We start from the raw sequence: 21510 nt of genomic DNA, 5'->3' as shown, positions 1-21510 counted from the left end.
AGGTATACTCCAGCCATCTTCTTCTCAGGTGGATGTACCTTTTAAATATCTTTAAGGGACAAACATTTCCTAAAGTTGAACAAAACTCTTAAGCACACAGTTGTAGACACTCAGAATAAATGAGTAACTTGAAAGTTAGCTCAAAAGACTATCTCTGGGAAGATCGTCCAGGATCACTAAGGCACCTTCAACTTTCATACTCACTGATGTCATCTTAACCATATTAAGGTTTTCTGCAACTGAGCTGAAGTAAATTTTAGGTATCAAGTCAATAAAACCATGTAGTCAACATTTTACAAAAATAAATCTTTATTGTGTTTCAATGTTTTTCATTATGGAGATTCCTCATCATATACAGTTAATCTTCATGTTAAATATAAATTAAACGAAAAGAAAAAACTAGAAACAATCAGCAAAATTGCTGGAATATCCCTCCAGGTCATGAATTATTAAAAATGTACTGTCGGATGATGAAATTGCTTTAAATCACCTAACTCTGAAAATTGTTAACTGTAACCAAACATAAATCTTTTAAGAAGCAATAAAGGGTAAAGTGATATGGAATCAAACTGTGGTAGGCTTCTTAACTCCGTGTCCAGTGAGCTGGGCAAGTCAACACTTGACTTAAAACTTCAGCACGGCAGCGGCTGCATCAAATTACTGGTGAATCCCAAAGACAACCCCAGGGGAGTGTGGCCAGAAGAGTTAATAGAGTCACGTGAGTTCCGAAGATCCAAAGATGAGGAAAACATCCACTGCACCCCTAAAGCCATTCCCAGAGTCCTAACTCAAAATAAGATCACTAAAAAATGACCAAGGAGTATGTCCTGAACATTCACAACTGTAGCAACATATACACACAAAAACTGGAAAACTCTTGCTGAATATCAAAATGGATAGGTTCAAATGTTAATCTCAAAATAAGATGTTATTGCAGCTAAACACCCAAGCCAGAATTAGCCCAACATGTTTCTCCTACGAATTTGGAGATTTAAATTCTTGAAAGGCACGAAGTGCCTGTCTCTCTTCCAGTCTTCTCTCACAGAGATGTACAAAAGCAGAGAACACCTGCTCACAAGCCTTCACAACCTTCTTGAGTGGTGCAGCAGTTCAGACAGTTTATGGGATGGTGCTGAGAATTACCCGAGGCCCAAACCCCACAAGGGACAAAGTTCAGCCCAAATAGTTTCCATTTCTTGCTAGGAAACAGGTCTGTCCTCAACAGTCCGGAAACTAAAGGACAAACCTCTTGTGGAGCTGGAGGAGAACTTACAACTATTTTTAAGCTTGGTGGCAAGGACAGTCACAATCACTTCCCAAAGGCATGCGTGCAGACAAGTTCCCACTGTGGGGTCAGTTACGAGACTCCGAGGCCGTGGGGCTCCGGACTGTGGACATAAGATGCGACTTGTAGGTTTTGCTCAAGCCTGTCATCCAAAACTTCAGCAGCTTGACGTTGTCTTCCTCCGACGCCCCAAGGATACTCAGGAGTTTCTGCGTGTCCTCTTTTGGGCGACTGTCCACTTTGGTGAATTTAAAAAGGACCTTCACCTTGCTGTAGAAAACCAAAGACGAAACACTCAGATACCACAGCACAAGAGTTCTGGTCACTGGGGCTTAAGTGGTTTTCAGACCAGCAGGAACTCTGCCAGTAGAGCCGGAATTCAAGAACTAGGGGGCAGCAGCAGGCCTACCTCAACACCAACAGGCCTCTCATTTGCCCATCATGTCTAACCCTGGGTAAGAAAACCAGAGCATTAACAGAAAAAAAAAATTTGTTCCCCTTAAATTCATGGAAGGGACTGGATACTCCTAAGCTTCAGTGTATTATCTGAAATCAGGGCAATGTACGACTAGTAGAAATTTAACCAAAAAATTACTCAAATAAAGTAATTTGCTTTAAAAAAGGGAGCACATTTTCTCTTTCAGATTTTTAAAGTTAATCAAGCACAAAATAACAGAGTTTCCATCAGAGGACACCACTTACATGTGCTTAGTGTCCTTACTTGACACTCAACAACCTCTGGAGGTAGGAACCATCCCCATTTTACAGAGGAGCCACTTGAGGCTTGGGGACATTGATTTACTTGCAAAGGACAAACTCTCAGAGGCAAAGGAGGTGTCCTTACTTCATCCACTCTTCCTTCAGGCAGATGAGGCACTGGTCAACCACATCCACAGACAGATTCTGATTGGTCAGAGCAGCTTCGATTTTATTCAGGATGGTGGGGCCAACTGGGAATAGGGGTGGAGGCAAAGCAAGAGTCAGCGACACACAAGGAGAGAGGTGCAGGGTAATGCTCTCCCTGCTGCTCTCCTGGGGCAGAAGCCTTCCCTAATGGAAGGTAACCCACTCAGCGGCACCCACCTCGGTCTGCAGACACAGGGCTCCCACTAGTCACCACAAACTCATACTTGCTGAGAGACTGGTCATCCTCAGGCCCCACTGGGTAAAGGCTGGAGCGGGGGACTGTGTGGACCTCCACAATGACAGCAAACTCTGCAGCAGCATGAAAGCACATCACTCCATTAGGTGCCCCTTCTCTCCACCACTTAAAACGTTCTCCCCATTCTGCCGCTCCAAATTACTTCAGGAAAAACTGCCAGGCCAAAGCCTTCTGAGATTAATGTTTTGATACTTAAAACCTTTTATATTTTATTTGTGAATAGAGGTAAGGGTTCATTTTTGTCCCAGTAAAACTATTAATGATATTACATTATAATAAATATTTTTATAAACAATTCACTTAATATGCAACAGCCCTATGAGGTTGATTCCACTGTTACCCCCTTTTTATAGACAGGGAAACAGATGAAGAGAAGTAACTTGCCCAAAGTCACACAGCTAGTGGTGGGAAAGAACGTCTGCCCAGACCCTGGTTTCAGAGCATCTCTAACACTCCCAGCAGAAGCCACCACCCCTTGGGGCCTCGTGTCCCTGCAGCTGAGCCTGCGAACACTGTGTGGATATGATAACACAGGGATTGCCTCACAGGCATGCCCAGGAAAGCTGGACCTGTGCCCAGGCTGACCCCTGGATGTCCTCAAACCAGAAAAAGAGGGATGACCGGCAACCTGTTGTCTGTGGTAGCTGAGTTCATCAGTGCTGAGGGCGTGAGCCAGGCTGGGCAAGCCCCACTGTACTACTAAATAGTGAAGGCCCTTGGCAGACTGAAGGTCCAGGAAACGAAGGAAAAACCCAAGAGGAAAGAAGTATGACAGGAGAGTAATGAGAGAGAACAAGACTTGTGGCATACAGGAGATACAGTATCAGAGAGGTCACATTAGCCCTCCCAATACATTGGGAAGGCAAGATGACAGTCCCTGGCAGGCCGTGCATGCTGTCGTCAATGGACACACTTCCTCCCACCCCCAGGAGTACAACCTATTGCCCACTGAGAATTAGAGCCCAGCAAGCCACCCCTACACCAGCCATACAATTCAAACCCACCTCCCCCCCGCCCCGCCCCCAATCCCATTCCCAATTTTAAAGGCAGAAAGTGGAGGCCACAGCTATCCAGCACTAGAACACAGTGGATGGAAGCTCCAGGTTGACTCCCACAGGTCGGTGGAAAAGCTGGGTCTATAACTTCGGTCCTCCGGCCTCCAGGCCCAGCAGGCAGCCCCCTCACGCCACAGCTAGGACCAATTCCACTTTTGAGCCTGAAGTCTGTAGACTTTCCCATCAGGCCAGACCAAGACCACACGTACCTGAGGATAGTACATGGGAGGGGATCTGCACCTGTGGGCTGAGCCCCAGGAAGTTGCACCGATACGCTTCCTCATATTGGTTGCTGTAAGGGATGATGCGGACACAGCCCACAGGCAGCATGGTCTAGAGAGGACAAGAACAACTCAGAACCAACAGCAACCAGAAACACCCTCTGCCCACCTGTCTCCACCTCCAAACCCCTCAATCCTCCAAAGCTTCTCTGCCCTCAGCCCCACGGGGACGCCTCCCACCCCAAGAGCCAACTCTCATCTTGGCATTGGTCACAAACGGACTGTGCTGAGTGGTGTTAATTCCTATTCTGTTCTTTACTGTCTCAGTCTCTTCCCATCCCACAGAGATTGTACACTTGTGGAGAGGCTGTGTCACATTCATTTTTGTACCCTCACAGGTCTGGGCAGGTGGGCAAACACTTTCTACTGACTTAAATGTTACTCAGAGCCAGTTAGACCTTGGCTGTCCACTTCTCCCATCAGAGGGGACAGCTTGCTACAGCTGTACCCCACCACCCATCAAGGACGCTCTGCAAGAAATACAATGGCCTGGCCTGCTTCAACGGCAGCCAGAAACCCCTCCAATGGCCTTTTAGTGGGATTTGAGAATTAGGCTGTTAGTTATCAATCTACCAGGATAGTACAGTTTCCTTCCACCAGAAATAAAAACCATCAATGACCACTATCTTTATTAGAGGAGAAAACAGAGGTCTAGCTTAGATCCATCACTAACCCTTTCAAGAGGTTTTGCCCTTAGCACCCAACATTCATACCTAAAGTCAGAATTTTTTTTAAACCTGCTAAGCAAACACTGCCCTGCTACACAATACACACAAGAAAAAAGATGCTCTTACCCGAAGAACTTCAAAAGCTGACTGGACAAGGTCTACGTCTCTACTCTTCCAGATAACCTGGTTCCCCATGAGAACATGCCAGGCCAACATGCGGAAAGACGGGGCACCCAGGACCTGAAAAGACAACTCAGTGCTTGATGCATGAACAAGAGAAACATGTCCTTTTCCTCCAATCAAAGTTAGGTATGCTATTCATGTGTTCTTCTAGAAGCTTCTCTTGTACAGTAAAAGAAAGATGGGGTCATGAGAAAGAAAGGCATTTATCCTCTCAAAGATTTGCCCAAAAACAAAAGCTCAGGTGGTAGAAGTCCCAGGATTTGCACCTAAAAACCTGATTCCAAAGCTCTTGCACGCATTAATATCTTTTTTCCCAATTTCATTTTTTTAAAAATTTGAAGCAGATAAAGTCGTTACCTTTTTGCAACATTCACCTTCTCTCTGTGAACACACTTTATTTTGCTAAGCCATCTGAAGGGCAGCTGCAGACATCACAGCTCTGGGTAAGGACACCTCCTGATGCATGGCCACCCCTGGAGATGCAATGCTAACGTAACCACATCCAACATCCAGTCCCATTCCAGAGCCCAGGCTTCCTAACAATGCCCTTTACAGCTGTGATCTTGTGACCCAGGATCCACCAAGGGATCATGATTGCTTTTGGTTGTCATGTCTTTATTCTTCTTCAGTACAAGACGGTCCCTCTCCCCACCCCACCTCTTATCAACGTCCATGACACTGGCATTTTTGAAGAGTCCAGCCTGTTGTCCTATGGCATGTTGGTTTAAAAAACAAAAAGAGGCTACAATACTACATTTAATGAAATCCCAAAAGCCTCCAAATACTTGCCACCTTTCATAGAACTCAAGATTCCTTCCAACCTTAACCCAAGTAAACGCCCAACAAGGATGATTTCAGCCAAATACATGATTTTCATTCGTGAATGGTTTCCATTCAGAAGCCCCAGTCTTCTTAATTACTCCATCTTCCAAAACAGAGATAACTATCTTCTGATAAAATTGATGCTCATTGTAAAAATAAATACAGGAAAGTGTTACCAAGGAAAAAAAGAGAAACTGCCCTCATAATCTCGCTGTGTCCCGCTCTATAGCCGCGTGCCCAGTATAACCACGGTCAGTCAGTATTGCTGTGTGTGTGTGGCTACCTAGGCTCCAGCTGTGCCTGTGGCGTGCACGTACACACACACCTGCATCCTCCTGGGTGTTTACACATGTGATTCTTGTACTTAACAGCAGCCTGAGTGTGGATGTGCCGTAACGACTGTGGCTGAACATCCAGACTACTTACAATTTTTTGTAACAATAGCTATCATTTTCAGTCTGCAACAGTCTAGGCTGCATGCAAGCTGGTAATGTTGTCTGGTGCAGTCGAGTCGATTTTCAATTCATAGCTACCCAATATGACAGAGTAGAGCTGCCCCGTAGGGTTTTCTAGGCTGTAATCTTTACAGAAACAGATCACGAGGTCTCTTCTTCTATGGAGCCACTGGGTGGGTCTGAACTGCGGCCTTTCAGTTAGCAGACTAGCACCCAACCACTGCACAACCAGGGTTCATTAGCCAATAATACTGTGGTTCAATACTTTTAGAAGGTTCTAGAATGACGAGATTAGAAAGGACCATGAGAAGCCAACCATCATGCCCTTTCTCTGAAGAATAACACCTACATCATCATTGCAGTGGGAATGGTCTGCCTCTACGCCTCTCATTCAAGATGTCTAAGCAAAGGTCTTGGACCCAGAACATTCTCTGATAAGGAGGCTGGGAATTGAGTTGCCTTCTCTCTCCCAGTTCCTTCTTCTTATCAGAGAACCCCTCCCCCTGTTCTCGGCACACAGTAACTGTCTCTTGCAAGAAACACAGGCACCATACGGCATGTGGACAACCCCACTTCTATATCTGTTCCCAGTGGGGCAGGAACAGGTCTCTAACACTACAGCACAAGACGGGGAGCAGCACAAGTGAGAAAGCGTGCCTGATTGTAAGAGCTGCCCTTGGGGGGAGGGCTGAAGGGGAAAAAGGCTTCGTGGGGCTGAACATGGGTACCCCCATATGGTCTGCTATTTCACTATAATTTGCATTCTCACGTAAGCCCCCAGCATACAGTCACTACTGTTCACCACCACTATAAAACCTCTGGCCTTCCACCACATGTGTGGAGATCTGCCTTGGTCCTTTGGCCACCAGGGACTACTGCCTTGTATGTAAGTCTCCTTAACACGCTCCTTTGCTGCCACACTGGAGTTGCCTGCTTCTTTCTTTGGTCTCTCAGCACCCTCCATTTTTGGAGGCAAATTTCACAGTACTGGTCCATGTCTGGACAATCATAAAAAGAGGAACCCTTACCTGTGGTTCAAATGCCCCAGATGCCCTCACCTTCTTCAGCCCACATCCAGAAGGTTTTTTGTTACTCCTAACCAACTACCCCTTGCTAGGTTTTAAAACTGATGGGCCCAAAGGGCCAAGTGTTGGATGGAGATGAGCCGGGAAGAGAAGACTGGGTTCTTCTCCTTGAGTTCCTGATGGGGCTCTGCTCCCCTGCCACCTACCTGTCTCATGTGCCGAAGTGACTTAAAGACTGGCAGCTTCCGAGGCTGCCAGCTTCCACAGTCTGAGAGTGAGGACAAGTCTGTTGGGCATTTGGTCCGCTCCTGCCCTTCTGTACCTTCGGAGAACACAAGGGTCTTCTCCTCTTCAGCCTCAGAGTTGTCCCAGCTTTCTGATTCCTCTTCTAAATCTGCAAGCCAGAGGACAGGCAGTTACAGAACATGCTGTTCTGTGTCTCACACCACCAGGCCAGCCCCAGGCACTCTGGGGGGCCTGGGCCAGTTGTTACTGACTTCTGGTTCTAGCAAGTTGGCACATGAAGCTATAGCCTTGGGCACTCTGGAGAAGGGAGAGGCTCGGTTCACTGTTCATTTGGCCTGGTGCTGCGCCCTAGGTTTTTGAAGCACTCGCTTGAAAGAAGCAAGCTGTTCACTGTTGTGGGGAAATTTCAAAGCAATGATGAACACAAAAGTTTCCATTTATTGAATACTTCCTCTCCTAGGTGCTTTTCTAAGGGCTTTATGTACATTATTTCATTGAATCCTGTTAATAGTCCTGAGGTCAGTACTATTATCCCCATTTTACAGACGAAAAAATATTTGTTATTTTAGTTCATCTTCATGGCACCACCCCCCACAAGTGAATACATCTCCATTTCACATCACAAATGAGACAGCTGGCCCAGAGGGAGGGACCTTGCCTGCACACTGCCACTGCATGCCAAGCCGAGATTGGAGCGAGGCTGGTTTGACTTCAGAGTGCGGCTCCACACCCCAATTTTCACCTCCTTCATGACCAAAACACACCCTGACATTTCCACCTTTCCTAAAAGCTCTCATAGACTTGACTGACCGGGAAACCATCCTTGCCATCGCCACCGTACTAGAAATTTGTAATCACTACAGTGATGAGTGATCCTAGGGTAGAACTCCCACAAAGATGTGAAGGTGGACTGTGAGGTTTTGTCTTTTCTAAGCACAGTCGGCTCTAGTCAACACTCTATTACCTTTTCCTCCACTCAGGAAAGCTTGTTTGAATGCAAACATGTGCAAGTACCTTGACTACAGGTTATCACCTTGAAACACCTCTTACTTATTAAAAAGTTAAACTGCTCACAAACTGTAGCATGCACACTATTTGTAACAAACTACCTGCTACATGCATTACAAGTCTGATTTATCCAGCCCCATAGCTGAGACCCGTGGATCTAGATCCCCAAAGATCAAATCTCCCCAATAGAAAGCACAGAATCCAGGTCAGAGGGTCCTGGGCTGGTGCCAAGGTACAGCAGAAGCCCTTGGGCAGCTCCTCAAACACACAGGACCCTGAACAACAGGCGTGGAGATTCTGATGCATGAATCCGGGGCAGGGCAGGTTTGGGAATCAATCTTCTTGATGGAAAACCTGGGTCCAACTGAAGTATAACATTGTATTTGCTAAAAAGCAAAGAATGAGAGACTATTTGCAAAAGCTAATCCACATAAAATAGGAACAAGGAGGGCTTTCTATATTCACTTCCTTTCTTAGACAAAAAAACAAGGGAAAAAAAAAAAAAACCCCACAGCTGTCACGTAGATTCTAACTCACAGCAACCCTGTAGGACAGCAACAGAACTGCCCCATAGGGTTTCCAAGGCTGTGAATCTTTACAGAAGCAGGCTGCCACATCTTTCTCTCGTGGAGCAGCTGGTGGGTTTGAACCACCAACCTTTTGTGGTTAGCAGCCAAGCACTTTAACCACTGTGTCACCAGGGCTCCTTCCAGAGACTGACAGCCCTGGTAGTGGATTTTCCCATCTGCCTGGAAAGAGATTCTTTCACATGTCCAAGAGTATGAGACAGGGACTCACAATAAAGACACCAAGATTAAACAGTGAGCTTAACCAGAGCTCATCCTGGGCTACGCAGAGCCACGTTTCCCTGCATCAGCGCTCCTGCAGGACGGGTCAGAACCCAGTGGCTATGTGGCTGGAACAAGGACAACCCCGGCACCACTGCAGGGCAAAGACTCCCAGCACAAGCCCCTCTAAGCCTCACCGGCAAGCTTCTCCATCTGGACCAGTGTGTCCTCAGTTGGCGCACCTTCCAGCAGCTTCTCGGTCAGCCGGCTGCCACACGCTTTCAAGAGCCTGTAAAGCACAGTGGCAGCTATGGAGCCATTTTGCCAAAAGAAAACCTGAACCTGAAATGGATCAAGCTTCTTGATCTAACTACCAGTTTACAGGGAATATGGGGATAAAGGAATATGCTGAACACCACCATGGGGACACAAGCAGTTCTACAAGACAAATGACCCAGGCCCTTCAATAAAAGGCAAGGGAAAAAAGGAGGAGAGGGGAGCAGGAGACCCTCTTCCAGTCTGAGAGAGGCTTGTGTGACATAACAACCTAAGCAATGTGTGGGAGTTGTTCTGACCCCTATTCAAAAGTCACTCTTGAGACAAAAAGAGAAAACTGAACATGGATTGGGTACTGGATGACACTAAATTACTGTCATTTTGTTGGATATGATAACGTTATCATGGTTATATTTATGTTTGAAATGATATAATTAAGATTTGCTTTAAAAAATACTCTGGGAAAAAAAAAGTGGGAGGATAAATGAGAAAGCAGCAGAGTGTTGGTAACTGCTAAAGCTGGTGATAGGAACATGTAGGTAGTTCAAGAAATTGTACCATTTATTCTACTTTGGGTAGGTTTGAAAATATTTCCCTTATACATTTAAAAAGACCAGAGGAACTGTATATTGGGTAGGTGGGAAGGAGATCATTTTTCTCTTTAGCTCCCAGGCCCTCAGGAGCTGTGTTCCACTGTCTGTAGTGAAGGAACCCCTTCCACACCAGGACCTGGTGGAGATAACAGGACTCTAGACTTTAAGGGGAGGCTGCAAAGGAAGGGGAGCCCTGGTGGCACAGTGGTTAAGAGCTTGGCTGCCAACAAAAAGTCAGCAGTTCAAATCCACCAGCAGCTTCTTGGAAACCCCATGGGGCAGTTCTACTCTGTCCTATAGCGTTGCTTGATGGCAACGGGTTTGGTTTTGGCAAAGGAAGAAGACTTTGGGGGAGTGAATCTATTTTGCATGCGGGAGGAGTATAAACAATTTGTCGTCAGAGGACAGACTGTGGTGGCTTTCAAGTATGTCCACAAATTCTTGGACACTTTAAAGTACGTGCACAAATTCTTTGGCTCTCCTCCCTTCAGAAGATAAAGCCTAATCCCCTCCTCATGGCTGTGTGCTGGACTTAGTGACACACTTCTAGTGAGCAGTGAGTGACTTCCGGGGCCAGGTCATGCTCTGCCTTGCTCTCTCTTGGGTCACTGGCTCGGGGCGGGGGGGTTGCTCCCACATCCGCGTGATGAGGGACAGAGCAGCCAGGGCAAGCTTGCCAGCCCCATGAGTGGACCTTAAGAAGTGGAGCCTCCATTTGAATCTCCAGATGGCTGCAACCCTGGCCATCAAAGCACCCTGAGACGTCCCTGCCAGAACTATCCAGCTCTGCCACTCTCGAATTTCTGACCCACAGAAGTGAAAGAAATGGTTACTGTTGTTCTTAAGAAGAGGTAGGAATCATTAGTCTTGGAATGGGAGCATCATTTCTTTTATATCGTTGGGAAGTGAGGGCCATCTACCTAAGTTTTCCATAAAACAAAGGAGAAAGCCTAGGGGAAAGGAAAAAGGGCTTGTTCATTGCCTAACAGTTTTGTACCCAGAGCTCCTCCACCAAAACAATGAAAGGAACTCATGCAGGGACTGTTGCACTCCCTGCTTTAATTCTACCAAATTTGTAGCCCTATCCAAACAACACATTATTGCCCTCATTCTAGCAGTTGCAAATCCCATTACCAAGCAAAGGAGGTATGAAGACACGCCCACAAGTTGTCATCACTAGTCAAAGATGTCAGCGAACGGGCTGCATTGCCATTCCTTTGGTGCAGGAATGGTGTAAAAGCTGTGTTCATCCTCTGGGCGCGCTGTGGGCATCCAAACTGTTCCGCCTCAAACACCTGAAATGCAAATTTGCTCCTTATCAGAGCAAAACTAGGCAGCCAAGGTTACTACTAACTCACAGCCAACTTCATGAATCCTACCGCTCTTGGTGCAGGTTACAGAAACTGCCACCAGAATTGTTTTGCTTCTCCAGCTAGAGTAAAGGCCACTTGAGAGAGGAACCAATGGAGACCTTCTCCCGTACTCTCTCCTACAACTGACTCCTTAGACATATAATGGGCAGTTGGGCAGACAGCATGCTTAGGTGGTCATCAGTGCTCTTCTCCAAACATTTCCAGTCCCCTCTTCTAGGCACAGGGAGGATTTCCCTACATGGTGAGGCATGTGACTAGTTCTGGCCAATGTGGTGAGAGAGAGCAAGGCCCTCTGGTACTCTATTCCCGCCAGCAGGGCAAACGAGCAGCATTCCAGTCAGCTGCTGCCCTGTCTGCCCCGGTGGTTACAATAAGCTGTTCCCCCTGCATCCTGCAACACACGGCATAAGCAAGAAGCAAACCCTTGTGGTTTTAATCTACTGAGATTTGAGGGCCATCCACCCAAAGACCAGAGCGGTCTATCCTGACAAAGGCAATGCCACAACTGGAGGTCTGATTAGGAGCTGATCCACAACACGATGAACAGACAGACTTCTGGAAGGAACGGCAGAGTGAGCAGGCTCAGAAACCAGGGCTGAAACCTGGGTCTCAATGCCACTGGCAGTAAAGAAACCAGAGATGAACAAGAGCCAGGATAACAGTGGGTGCAAGAGAGACAAAGACAGCAAGCGGGGGCTGAGTAACTGGGGATTTATCATATGTACCCCCAACTCTGAAGCCAAGAAAGGATGACTCAGACAGAGCAGAAGCCCAGGATCAGTGCAAACAGAACTGGCTGGGCCACACACACTGCTCCAGAGCAGAGAGAAGCTCACTGCTCAGCCTCCACTCCAGCAGGCCCCACATTCCTCGGCATTACCTTGAGGGCCTTGCCCTGGAGCTCATCGATGACCCCACGGATCTTCCCGAGCAGGAAGGGCCAGGAGTTGATGAGATAGATGCGATCCATCATGATGGCAATGATGCTGTACCAGCGCTGGAAGCCCCTGGCCAGGCTGTCTTTGATAAAGAAGGTGTGGCTAAACACAAAACCGTGCTGCTCGTCCCCAAAGAAGATGGGGCCTTCGCGGCCAGGGCAGACCTGGAAAGGGCGCAGCTATGTGAGGCAGCACGCCTCCCTTGCTTCAGGAGCAGAGTCTCACCCACCTCCTCAGACTTCTCTCTGCAGTAATTAGCCAGCATGAATTGTCAGGCAGAGTGGGGAGGGAAGGAGGGAAGGGGTAATTTTGCATTCATCTGCACCTGGGATCACTTTCTGAAGACCTATTACATTTGTTATCATGAAATGCAATTAAAATAGGTTCGTTCTTTCTACCTTGAGTCAAAAAAATTACTATACAAATATTACATCTACCCTAGGCTCAAATTTGCCCACTTGGAGTATACCTAAAAAAAGAAGGTCAAAAGAGCTACTACACAGTATATATAATAAAGTTTACATACTTTATTTTTAGGACAGAACTGTTAAAAGCCCCTCCGTCATGACACTTTCACACACAATTCTAACACATGGTATCTGCCTTCTAGCACATTAAGCAGCAGGAAATTAAAAGGAGGAAAACAGCTGAAGGCAAGCACACGGCCACAATAAATAACTGGTAGCAAGGGGGCAGAATCTGTTTAATCAAGTGAACACCAGGGACAGGAAATCTGAGTAACATAATTATGAATTCTTTATGGCAAACAGACAAATACAGTCCATAAACGCTAAGACTCAAACTCCACACCAGGAGCAATGCAGTTCTGGCACAAACTAACTGACACTCTTCACTAGGACCTGAGGGCCCATGATGACCACTGGGGCTTATGAGGATCAAGCCTTTACAAAAGGTGATGCTTCATATAGTGAAATACATACCCTAGAAATATTCCATATCTTAGAATCACATCTCATAATAAAAGTTTGGTGCTTAATGTGAAAAATCAGCAACCATCCAGAAACCCTAAGACTCTCACAGGACTTATTCTCAGAGGATCTGGAGAACTGACTCAGTCTGTACTCTGCAACAGGCACTGACCTAAACTAACTTAAACCCCTGAACTTGCTGAGGGCGTCTTTCAACTGGGGAACATATGAGAATCCTACACAGACAGTCTCCCATATCAAAGATGCTGACCTCACAGCTCAGGCTCCGAACGCAGGCCTGGCGGACAATGCTGAAGAGCTGGGGATGGTTGGGATGCTGATGGCTGACATATTTAATGGAGGTTTCCTTGTCGTGGCTGATGTACCCTGGATGCCCCACGGCAAGGGATCGGCACCCCTGCCCATGAGAAGGAAAAGAAAACCAGTTAGTCGGAAAACTGGCAACAAACCCCTTTACTGTTACGCAAATCTGAATTTAGAAAACTCAACCTATTTTTGTACAAAAATAACTGACTTCTATTTTTTTTTTTTTTTTTTAGATTTACACTTATCTGAGGATTTAAATGCTGAGGAGATAGGTTGCCACAGGTTATTAGTAACAATGTTTACTGAGCACTTGTGATAAGAGCTTTGCATACTTTATCTCACCTAATTCAAGGTACAACCCTGAGATAAACATAGTGAGAATCCCCATTTCGCAGAAGTGGAAACTGAGACTCCTAGATGCTGAGCGGCCAGCCCAGAGTCACAGAGCTGGCGAGTGGCAGGGCTGGGCCATACCCTGCTGTGAACCTCTTTCGAGTGATGGGACCCATCCCGCCATTGGTCCTGACACAAACACCTGGCAGGCCCTCAGGCCACAGCAAGGGGTCAAGCAAAGCACACAGAAGATGCCCGCAGACACACCACTTGCATTGCCTGCTGCAGGGAGGCAACAGACTGACGGCCCAGCACTGTCGGAGGAGCTAGCATTCTGCTGCCCCTGCGGGCTGCCCCACCCAAGGGCCAAGCACCAGGGGGCACCAAGATGAGCCCTTCCCGCAAGATGTGGGCCCCTCTAATGGGCAGCTGTGCTCAAGGCCCCTCCAAGGGCCTGGCCAGACCCACTCAAGTCCCTTCCTGCCTAGCCCTCCCTCCTTGCTCCTCCTACCCTACACCTCACAGGTGTCCCCGCCAATCAATCTCCTGCACGTTGGATTCCATCTTGGGATCTGGGTATCTGCAAAACACGCTAGGTCCCACTTCACACGGCAGTGACAGGTCCAACATTACCCGGATCCTGGGCTCTACCAGGTCCTATGCACTCAGAAGCACCTCTCCGGGGAACTGACACTTTACTTCTCAGATCTCACGTGGTGACACCAAGAGAGCCCCAGTGGGGCTGCTCTAACCAAGGACACTGGCCTTCAGGAATCAGAGTGAGGTCGGGCACAAGGCATGAACTGCACATGAAAACGCCCACTGAGTGTGCCTGGTCTGTGCCTGAGGAGCACGCTCATCACTCCATCGGGCCTCACACTGCTTCTGGCACTGGGTCTCTGGTTTGTCCCTCCTCTGCAGCACTTTCCGCTGATCATGTACCCTATCCCAGGATGGTAGAAGCAGCAGCACAAGTACAACACCCCCCACAAAGCAGGAGCTCTGGGGACCCAGAAGACACTCACCTCACACATGTCAGACTTTTTGGGCCCTGGGCTGCTGGCTTCCGCACTGGCCCCTTCCGCTGGGCTGTGGGAGCGGATGCGACTGCTCATCTGAATGCCACCTTCTTCATCCTCAGCCTGCTCACCCTGGCCAGAGCTGTCCCCGCTCCCGGCCCCTTGGGGAAGTGGGGCGTGTAGGACTTCGGTACAAAAGAGAGTGCGGGGGCCATGCAGCTCACAGAAGTGACAGAGCGCAACGATGGCATTCATGGTGCCTGGGAACCGGCACACGGCCTGCAGGGGAAGCAAGGGGCGCCGTCAGCTGGCCACAAACGTTCTGACATTGGTGCACGGGGACTAGGAGGCATCGTGGGCAAGTCAGCCCTACTGCCAATGGGCTCCTAGCCCCATAGAGGTGAGCTGCACACCCAGCCAGTGTTCCCCGAGCCCTGACCTTATGCCAGTACCATATCAGGTGCAGGGGAACAAAGAGACTTGCCCTTGCCCAAGCAAGTTCCAAGCAAACAAGAAGGAAATGGTACCACCACAAAAGGAATCTTTAGTACGAGCGCTATGGAGGAAACAGTAGAGGAGAACACACACGAGAATGACAAGGAAATGTAGCAAGACACGACAAATACCATTGGAGCAACACAATGAAATACCACAGGAGTTCCAAGGAGACAGTTCATGTGTCCAGTAAATACTTAGTGACCACCGTGTGCAGGGGTGTTGGGCGATACGGATTCACCCATAAAGCCTGTCTTCTAGGGGAGGGACACAGGAAAAGCTGCTTAATGTCATGTGGGAACAAGTGTACAAAGAAAGCAAAGCAGGACGCAAGACAGTGTTACCAGAGGCAGTGGGAGAGAGTGCCATAGAGGAAGGACCCCTTAGAATCGCACCCTAAGCGAGAGCTGAGGGAAGCAGGGGGCCATAGGGAGGACACCCTGGTAGAGGCACAGAACCTAGTGCATGGTGCCAGGTCTCAGGTGGGGCATGACTGGGGGGCCTGAGTGTGTCTGGGAAGGAGTGATGGGAGCAAGATATGAGAGCAGGTAGCTACAAGGAAGCTGATTTTATGAGGACATGAGACATAAACTCTGAAATATATTTGAAAAGGATCATTCTGGCTACTGTACAGAAAAGAGAATATGGTTGAGGAGGAGGTGGAAGCAGGGAAAAAGCCAAGGTGCTCACACCACTTGGAGAGTAGTCATGTTGTGACTGCATTTTCAAAGCAGAGCCGGCAGAGGGCGCCGAGGGATGAAGCATGGGTCAGAGGGAGAGGACCAGCCAGGAGGCAGAAGGTAAACTCAAAATACCATCCTAGAGACCCAGAGAGCAGTGTTCTGAGGAGGAGTAGACAGGGAGGAGTAGATAGCCCCTGTAGAGCGATGTACAGGTAGTTGGTGGAATAAGGGAAAGCCTCATGGGAACTGGGTCAAAGTGAACAGGAGGAGCCTTCTTTGAGAGGGGCACAAAGGAAAGAGAAGTAAATGTAGGCAAATCTATAGAGACAGAAAGTAGATAAGAAGTTGCCAGGGGCATTACTAGGTTACCAGGAAAAGGGGATGGGGAGTTACTGGTTAATGGGTAGAGTTTCTATTTGGGGTAAAAAGAAGTTTGGGAAATAGATAATGCTGAAGGTTGTACAACATTGTGAATATAATCAATGCCACTGAATGGTACACTTAAGAATAGTTAAAGATGGCAAATTAATGTTGTATGTATTTTAGCACAACTTTTTTTAAAAAAATCATTTCAGCAAAATATCCACATGAAAGCAGCACGTAGTCAATTTTCACCTATCTCAAAGCATCAATACTGACCTTGTTATTTAGCAGAATTGCACTTCTACCACTCTCCCTAGGCCACAGTGTACAAGGCCATTTCCAAATGAGCCAGACATGGCGTCTCAGCTATCTAGTGCTGCTATAACAGAAATACCATAAGTGGATGGTTTTAACAAACAGAAATTCATTCTCTCACAGTTTAAGAGGCTACAAATCCAAATTGTGGGTGCCAACTCCAGGGGAAGGCTTTCTGTCGGAAAGTCCTTGTCATCAATCTTCCCCTGGTCTAGGAGCTTCCCAGTGCAGGGACCCTGGGGTTGAAAGGACGCGCTATTCTCCTGACTGTTGTTTCTTGGTGGTATGGGGTCCCCATGTCTCTCTGCTAGCTTCTTTTATATCTCAAAAGAGACTGGTTTAAGGCACAACCTAATCTTGTAGATTGAGTCCTGAAAGCAGCACGTAGTCAATTAACGTAACTACCTCTAATCCTGCCTCATTAACATCATAGAGATAGGATTTACAACACGTAGGAAAATCATATCAGATGGCAAAATGGGAGACAATCAGACAATACTGGAAATCATGGCCTAGCCAAGTCGACACATATTTTGGGGGGGAACACAATTCAACCCATGACACATGGCAACCACAGTTGAAAAACCTGACATTTGCTAGGAAAGAAAAAGAATTCAGAGCTAATTCTAAAAAGAGCAATGATCTTTATAGCTCTATTCACTTTTGCTTGCCAATTCCAACTGACAGCAATCCCACGTGCACAGAGTAGAACTGCTCCACAGGGTTTTCAACCTGCCTTCCAAGGTGCCTCTGGGTGGGTTCAAACTGTCAGCCTTTTGGATAGTAATTGAGCGCTTAATCATCTGCGCCACCCAGGGATTCCTTAAGCAGCATATGTTGGGCATCCTCAGGTCGATTTTCAACTCAATGGCCCCATGTGATTGAATAAAACTGCCCGATAGGGTTTTTCTTGGCTATAATCTTTACAGGGGCAGACTGCCAGATCTTTATCCTGTGGAACTTCTGGGTGGGTTCGAACAGCCAACCTTTTGGTTAGCATCTGAGCACTTAACTGTTATGCTATCAGATGAGCAAACACTACATCCATAGGTTCATTAGACTGGGGGTTTTAATCGCTATGGAGAAGAAACGTAGATAGCTAATACCCACTCCTTCCATTCTGGCTACAACAGCTGAAATAGCTGCTCCAGTCCAATGCTTCTCAAACTGGCTTCTGAGTACACCTAACATCTCTTCAATAAGCTTTCCAGAACCCAAGGAAGAGGCAAAAATCTTTCCCTGCCTGACAATCCCTTCAACATTATAGTCAAACCAAGTATTCAGGCACCTGAAAGAGACAGGCTTCCTGTCCACCTTCCCCTCACACACTGGCTAAGTCCATGGACCCGACAGTGCTCTCTGCACTCATCCCTCACCCGCCCCCGCAGCCATGTCGTAGCCTACGCCCTGGACCTATTCATAGGACCATTTGGATTAGACAGTAAATGAAAGTACTTTGCAAATAAATGAGGTATCACAATGGTACTTCACCAGTCATGAGCATCAGACTCATCTCCCACAGAGGACCCTAAGTCAGTGCTTGGGATTTTAGTAAGAACAAGGTGGAAAAGGTCCACAGGGATTACTTTCAGCTCACACTCACTCACACTGTGGCTCTACTACTTCTACTGACATCACCTAGGCTTCTGTTTACACAACTCCTTGATATAAGACACTAGAAGAGGAAACACTGTCACATGCCACTATTACTCAACGGCTCAATGACAATGTTGGTGATCTAGTGCCTCCAGCACTAAATTGGCCATGGCCTTTCTCTGCTGCAACACGGAGGCCCTCCTGCCAACCTAACTAGATACCAATGGGTGGTGCCAGGTGTCCAAGGGCCAGAGAACCAGTACCTCCTTTCAGCAAGCTCCTCCTCGCCCTCTGCCTCAGGTGGCTGGAACTGACCAGTTTGGACCTTCATCTGCAACAAACCAATCCCTGGGCTCCACATTCTTTTCAGGTGAAAAGGATACCACTAACACCCACCAAACTAGAAGAAGTTGCCCATCTACTCTGCCCTGAAGGACACCCATATAGGCCTATTAGCTTTGTCAGAAGGCTCTCAGAATGCAGGCCTGGGAGAAAAAGAATCATGACACCCACTTTCCCCTAAACCAGAGGGAAGGCAAAATCTAGGCGGGGGTAGGCAAAATTAAATGAAAATAGATCAATGATCCTGATGGGGAGGGGGGGCGGTGTTAAGCTCAGATCACATTTCTTTTTTTTTTTTATTGTGATCTAAGTGAAAGTTTACAAATCAAGTCAGTCTCTCATACAAAAATTTATATACACCTTGCCATGTACTCCTAGTTGCTCCCTCCCTAATGAGTCAGCACACTCCTCCTCTCTACCCTGTATTCCCTGTGTCCATTCAGCCAGCTTCTGTCCCCCTCTGCCTTCTCATCTTCCCGCCATACAGGAACTGCCCACATAGTCTCACGTGTCTACTTGAGCCAAGAAGATCACTCCTCAACAGTATCATTTTCTGTCTTATAGTCCAATCCAATCCCTGCCTCAAGAGTTGGCTTTGGGAATGGTTCCAGTCTTGGGCCAACAGAAGGTCTGGGGACCATGACCTCCGGGGTCCTTCTAGTCTCAGTCAGACCATTAAGTTTGGTCTTTTTACAACAATTGGAAGTCTGCATCCCACTGCTCTCCTGCTCCATCAGGGATTCTCTGTCGTGTTCCCTCTCAGGGCAGTCATGGGTTATAGTCGGGCATCATTTAGTTTTTCTGGTTTCAGACTGATGTAGTGTCTGATTTATGTCACCCTTTCTGTCTCTTGAGCTCATAGTTACCTTGTGTCTTTGGTGTTCTTCATTCTACTTTGCTCCAGGTGGGTTGAGACCAACTGATGCATCTTAGATAGCTGCTTGCTAGCATTTAAGTCAGGTCACATTTCTTATTTGTACACTCCAGGACTTCATGGATTTGCCCCTCCCCCATCCCAAATCTCACCCTCCCTCTGTATCACAGGTTCTTGGCAGATCCCTTCCACTATGACTCCAATCACTAACCAACCCCAGATCAACTTAAAATCCACTCAGCTATGCGCCCTCAGCTAACCCTGAAGACAGGTCTGGTTTCTCCATCCCCCTCAGGTCCCTGACCTCTCCTGGCTTTACACAACCGATCCTTCTCTCCACCAGGGCTCGCGCCCCTTCTACACCTGCAAACCTGCCTCAGCTAACGCTCTCCCCTTGCAGCCCCTCCGACCCCTATCACCCGGTTCTTTTCTTCAGTAAAGTAAAAAGATAACCCTCCTTCCTGGAGCCCAAACTCCCTTTCCGACTCTAGGAAAAAGCCCGGGGTTTTGGGGGCAGACAATCACAGTTCGAATCCCAAGTCTGCCTCTGACTGACTAGAGAAGTTAGCCATGGCTCTGGGCCTCAGGTTCCCCAAGGGCGATGTGGGGATAATCCCACATCCCCTCACCAGGCGCTAGAAAGGGGTTACATTCAGGTAACGCAAGCACAGCACCGCGCTCAGGGTCTGTCCAGCGGGAGAGCTGAGTACTTGAGAGCAACGATTCCCATTCCCTCGGGCCCTGTCACACACCCACTGTTAAACCCCACGCCGCGCTGTCTAGGGAACCAGAGCCTCGTGCCCCTCCTCCGACCCCAGACATAGATCCCATCCCATCCTTCCCTCTTGGCCCCAGGCAACCCGCCCCGCGGTCCTTCCCCCTCCCAGCAGGCAGGCGGCCTTCACCTGGCCCCACACGCTTGGCCCGGCCCCTCGCCTGGGTCCCGCCGCGGCCCCAGCCCCCACGGCCCAGCCCAGCCCAGCCCAGCCCCCTCTCCCGGGTCCCGCCGCGGCCCCCGGCCCCCACGGCCCAGCCCGGCTCCCTCTCTCGGGTCCCGCCGCAGCCCCCGGCCCCCACGGCCCAGCCCGGCCCCCTCTCCCGGGTCCCGCCGCGGACCCCGGCCCCCACGGCCCAGCCCGGCCTCCTCTCCCGGGTCCCGCCGCGGCCCCCGGCCCCCACGGCCCAGCCCGGCCCCCTCTCCCGGGTCCCGCCGCGGCCCCCAGCCCCCACGGCCCAGCCCGGGTCCCGCCGCGGCCCTCGACGTCCACGACCCCGGCCCAGCCCCCTCTCCCGGGTCCAGCCGCGTCCCCGGACCCCCCCAGCCCCCGACCCAGCCTCTCACCTGGGTCCCGTGGCAGCTCAGCACCGCCCCACAGGAGACAGAAGCGCCTGACTTGACCGGGCAACGCCATTCACCAGTTCCGTGGGGGTGGGCGGAGTAGGGGCAGGCCGAGCGCCCTCCGCCCTGAGGAAAGCCTGGCCGCGCTGGGCCCCGCACAAAGCTTCAGAGGACTGGCAACCTCGAGTCCGGCCGGAGGTCCGAAGCAGCCGCCCGCCACCCTTCTTCGCCGCCGCCGCCCCTGTCCGCCACCCCCCGCGAAAAGTACAGAATGGTTCCGACCACGCCGGCGGGGGACGCGGGCTATGAAAGGAAGCTATCTCGCGGGGGCGGGGTGTGCATGTGTACCTGAAAGGACAATTTGTTATAAAGAGATCTGAGGTACGTATAGTCAGCTTAAGACTTCTGATCCATAACGAAGAGAAAGAGAAACAGGAAGAAGCTTCAGCGTTGTAACACTGCCATCACGTTTAGCTCCGCGCTGACTCCGCCTTCTCCCCGCACTAGGAGGGTGGCCCTCGCAGGCTGGCACCCTGCCGGAGAGCGACGTGCCCTGCGATTTGGAGGCCCGTGTTGTCAATCCTTGGGGCGGGGTAGGAGTGCGCATGTGCGCGCCACACGCCGCTCACGGTGCACACAGGGTCTCTCCAGCAGCTGCTGAGTTTTCAAAATGCCAAGTTCAGTTACTGAATAATCACTATTGAAAAACACAACACCTGAGCGTCTGCTAGTCTGTT

At 49.0% G+C, this 21510-nt stretch overlaps 2 protein-coding genes across 5 annotated transcripts; both read right to left on the bottom strand.

The window, feature by feature from the left end:
- Nucleotides 1-291: 291 nt before the first annotated feature.
- On the bottom strand, nt 292-20956 carry FLCN (folliculin). 4 transcript variants are annotated; one of them, XM_049874774.1, is made up of 12 exons: nt 20777-20956; nt 14773-15045; nt 13359-13505; nt 12101-12322; nt 10982-11142; nt 9176-9267; nt 7143-7330; nt 4578-4691; nt 3712-3835; nt 2369-2500; nt 2130-2235; nt 292-1555 (listed from the first exon to the last, which is right to left on the bottom strand). In XM_049874774.1, the coding sequence occupies exons 2-12, from the start codon at nt 15019-15021 to the stop codon at nt 1354-1356; spliced, it is 1737 nt and encodes a 578-aa protein (XP_049730731.1). In that variant the 5' UTR covers nt 15022-15045; nt 20777-20956; the 3' UTR covers nt 292-1353. The 4 variants fall into 4 exon arrangements, with proteins under 4 accessions (XP_049730731.1, XP_049730732.1, XP_049730733.1 ...); XM_049874775.1 differs by lacking the exon at nt 20777-20956 and adding an exon at nt 16584-19420; XM_049874776.1 differs by lacking the exon at nt 12101-12322.
- On the bottom strand, nt 20179-21380 carry LOC126068403 (uncharacterized). The gene is made up of 3 exons (XM_049870891.1): nt 21242-21380; nt 20851-21014; nt 20179-20769 (listed from the first exon to the last, which is right to left on the bottom strand). The coding sequence occupies exons 1-3, from the start codon at nt 21378-21380 to the stop codon at nt 20179-20181; spliced, it is 894 nt and encodes a 297-aa protein (XP_049726848.1).
- Between the last annotated feature and the right edge of the window lie 130 nt (nt 21381-21510).

The sequence above is a fragment of the Elephas maximus genome, chromosome 2 (genome assembly GCF_024166365.1).
Source record: "Elephas maximus indicus isolate mEleMax1 chromosome 2, mEleMax1 primary haplotype, whole genome shotgun sequence".
Lineage (NCBI taxonomy): Eukaryota > Metazoa > Chordata > Mammalia > Proboscidea > Elephantidae > Elephas > Elephas maximus.
This window is presented reverse-complemented; position numbering and strand designations above follow the sequence as displayed.

Excerpts from the sequence above, each read along its gene's own strand:
- FLCN (XM_049874774.1), bottom strand. The coding sequence starts at position 15,021 with ATGAATGCCATCGTTGCGCTCTGTCACTTCTGTGAGCTGCATGGCCCC. Across the intron at positions 11,143-12,100 it reads TCCAGGGCAAGGCCCTCAAG|GTGTTTGAGGCGGAACAGTT; the intron begins GTAATGCCGAGG and ends TTTGCATTTCAG. Across the intron at positions 3,836-4,577 it reads CAGCTTTTGAAGTTCTTCGG|ACCATGCTGCCTGTGGGCTG; the intron begins GTAAGAGCATCT and ends TGTCCTCTCTAG.
- LOC126068403 (XM_049870891.1), bottom strand. The coding sequence starts at position 21,380 with ATGCGCACTCCTACCCCGCCCCAAGGATTGACAACACGGGCCTCCAAA. Across the intron at positions 21,015-21,241 it reads GAGTCAGCGCGGAGCTAAAC|GGGCGGCGGCGGCGAAGAAG; the intron begins GTGATGGCAGTG and ends GGTGGCGGACAG. Across the intron at positions 20,770-20,850 it reads CGCCCACCCCCACGGAACTG|GCTGGGTCGGGGGCTGGGGG; the intron begins GTGAATGGCGTT and ends CCCAGGTGAGAG.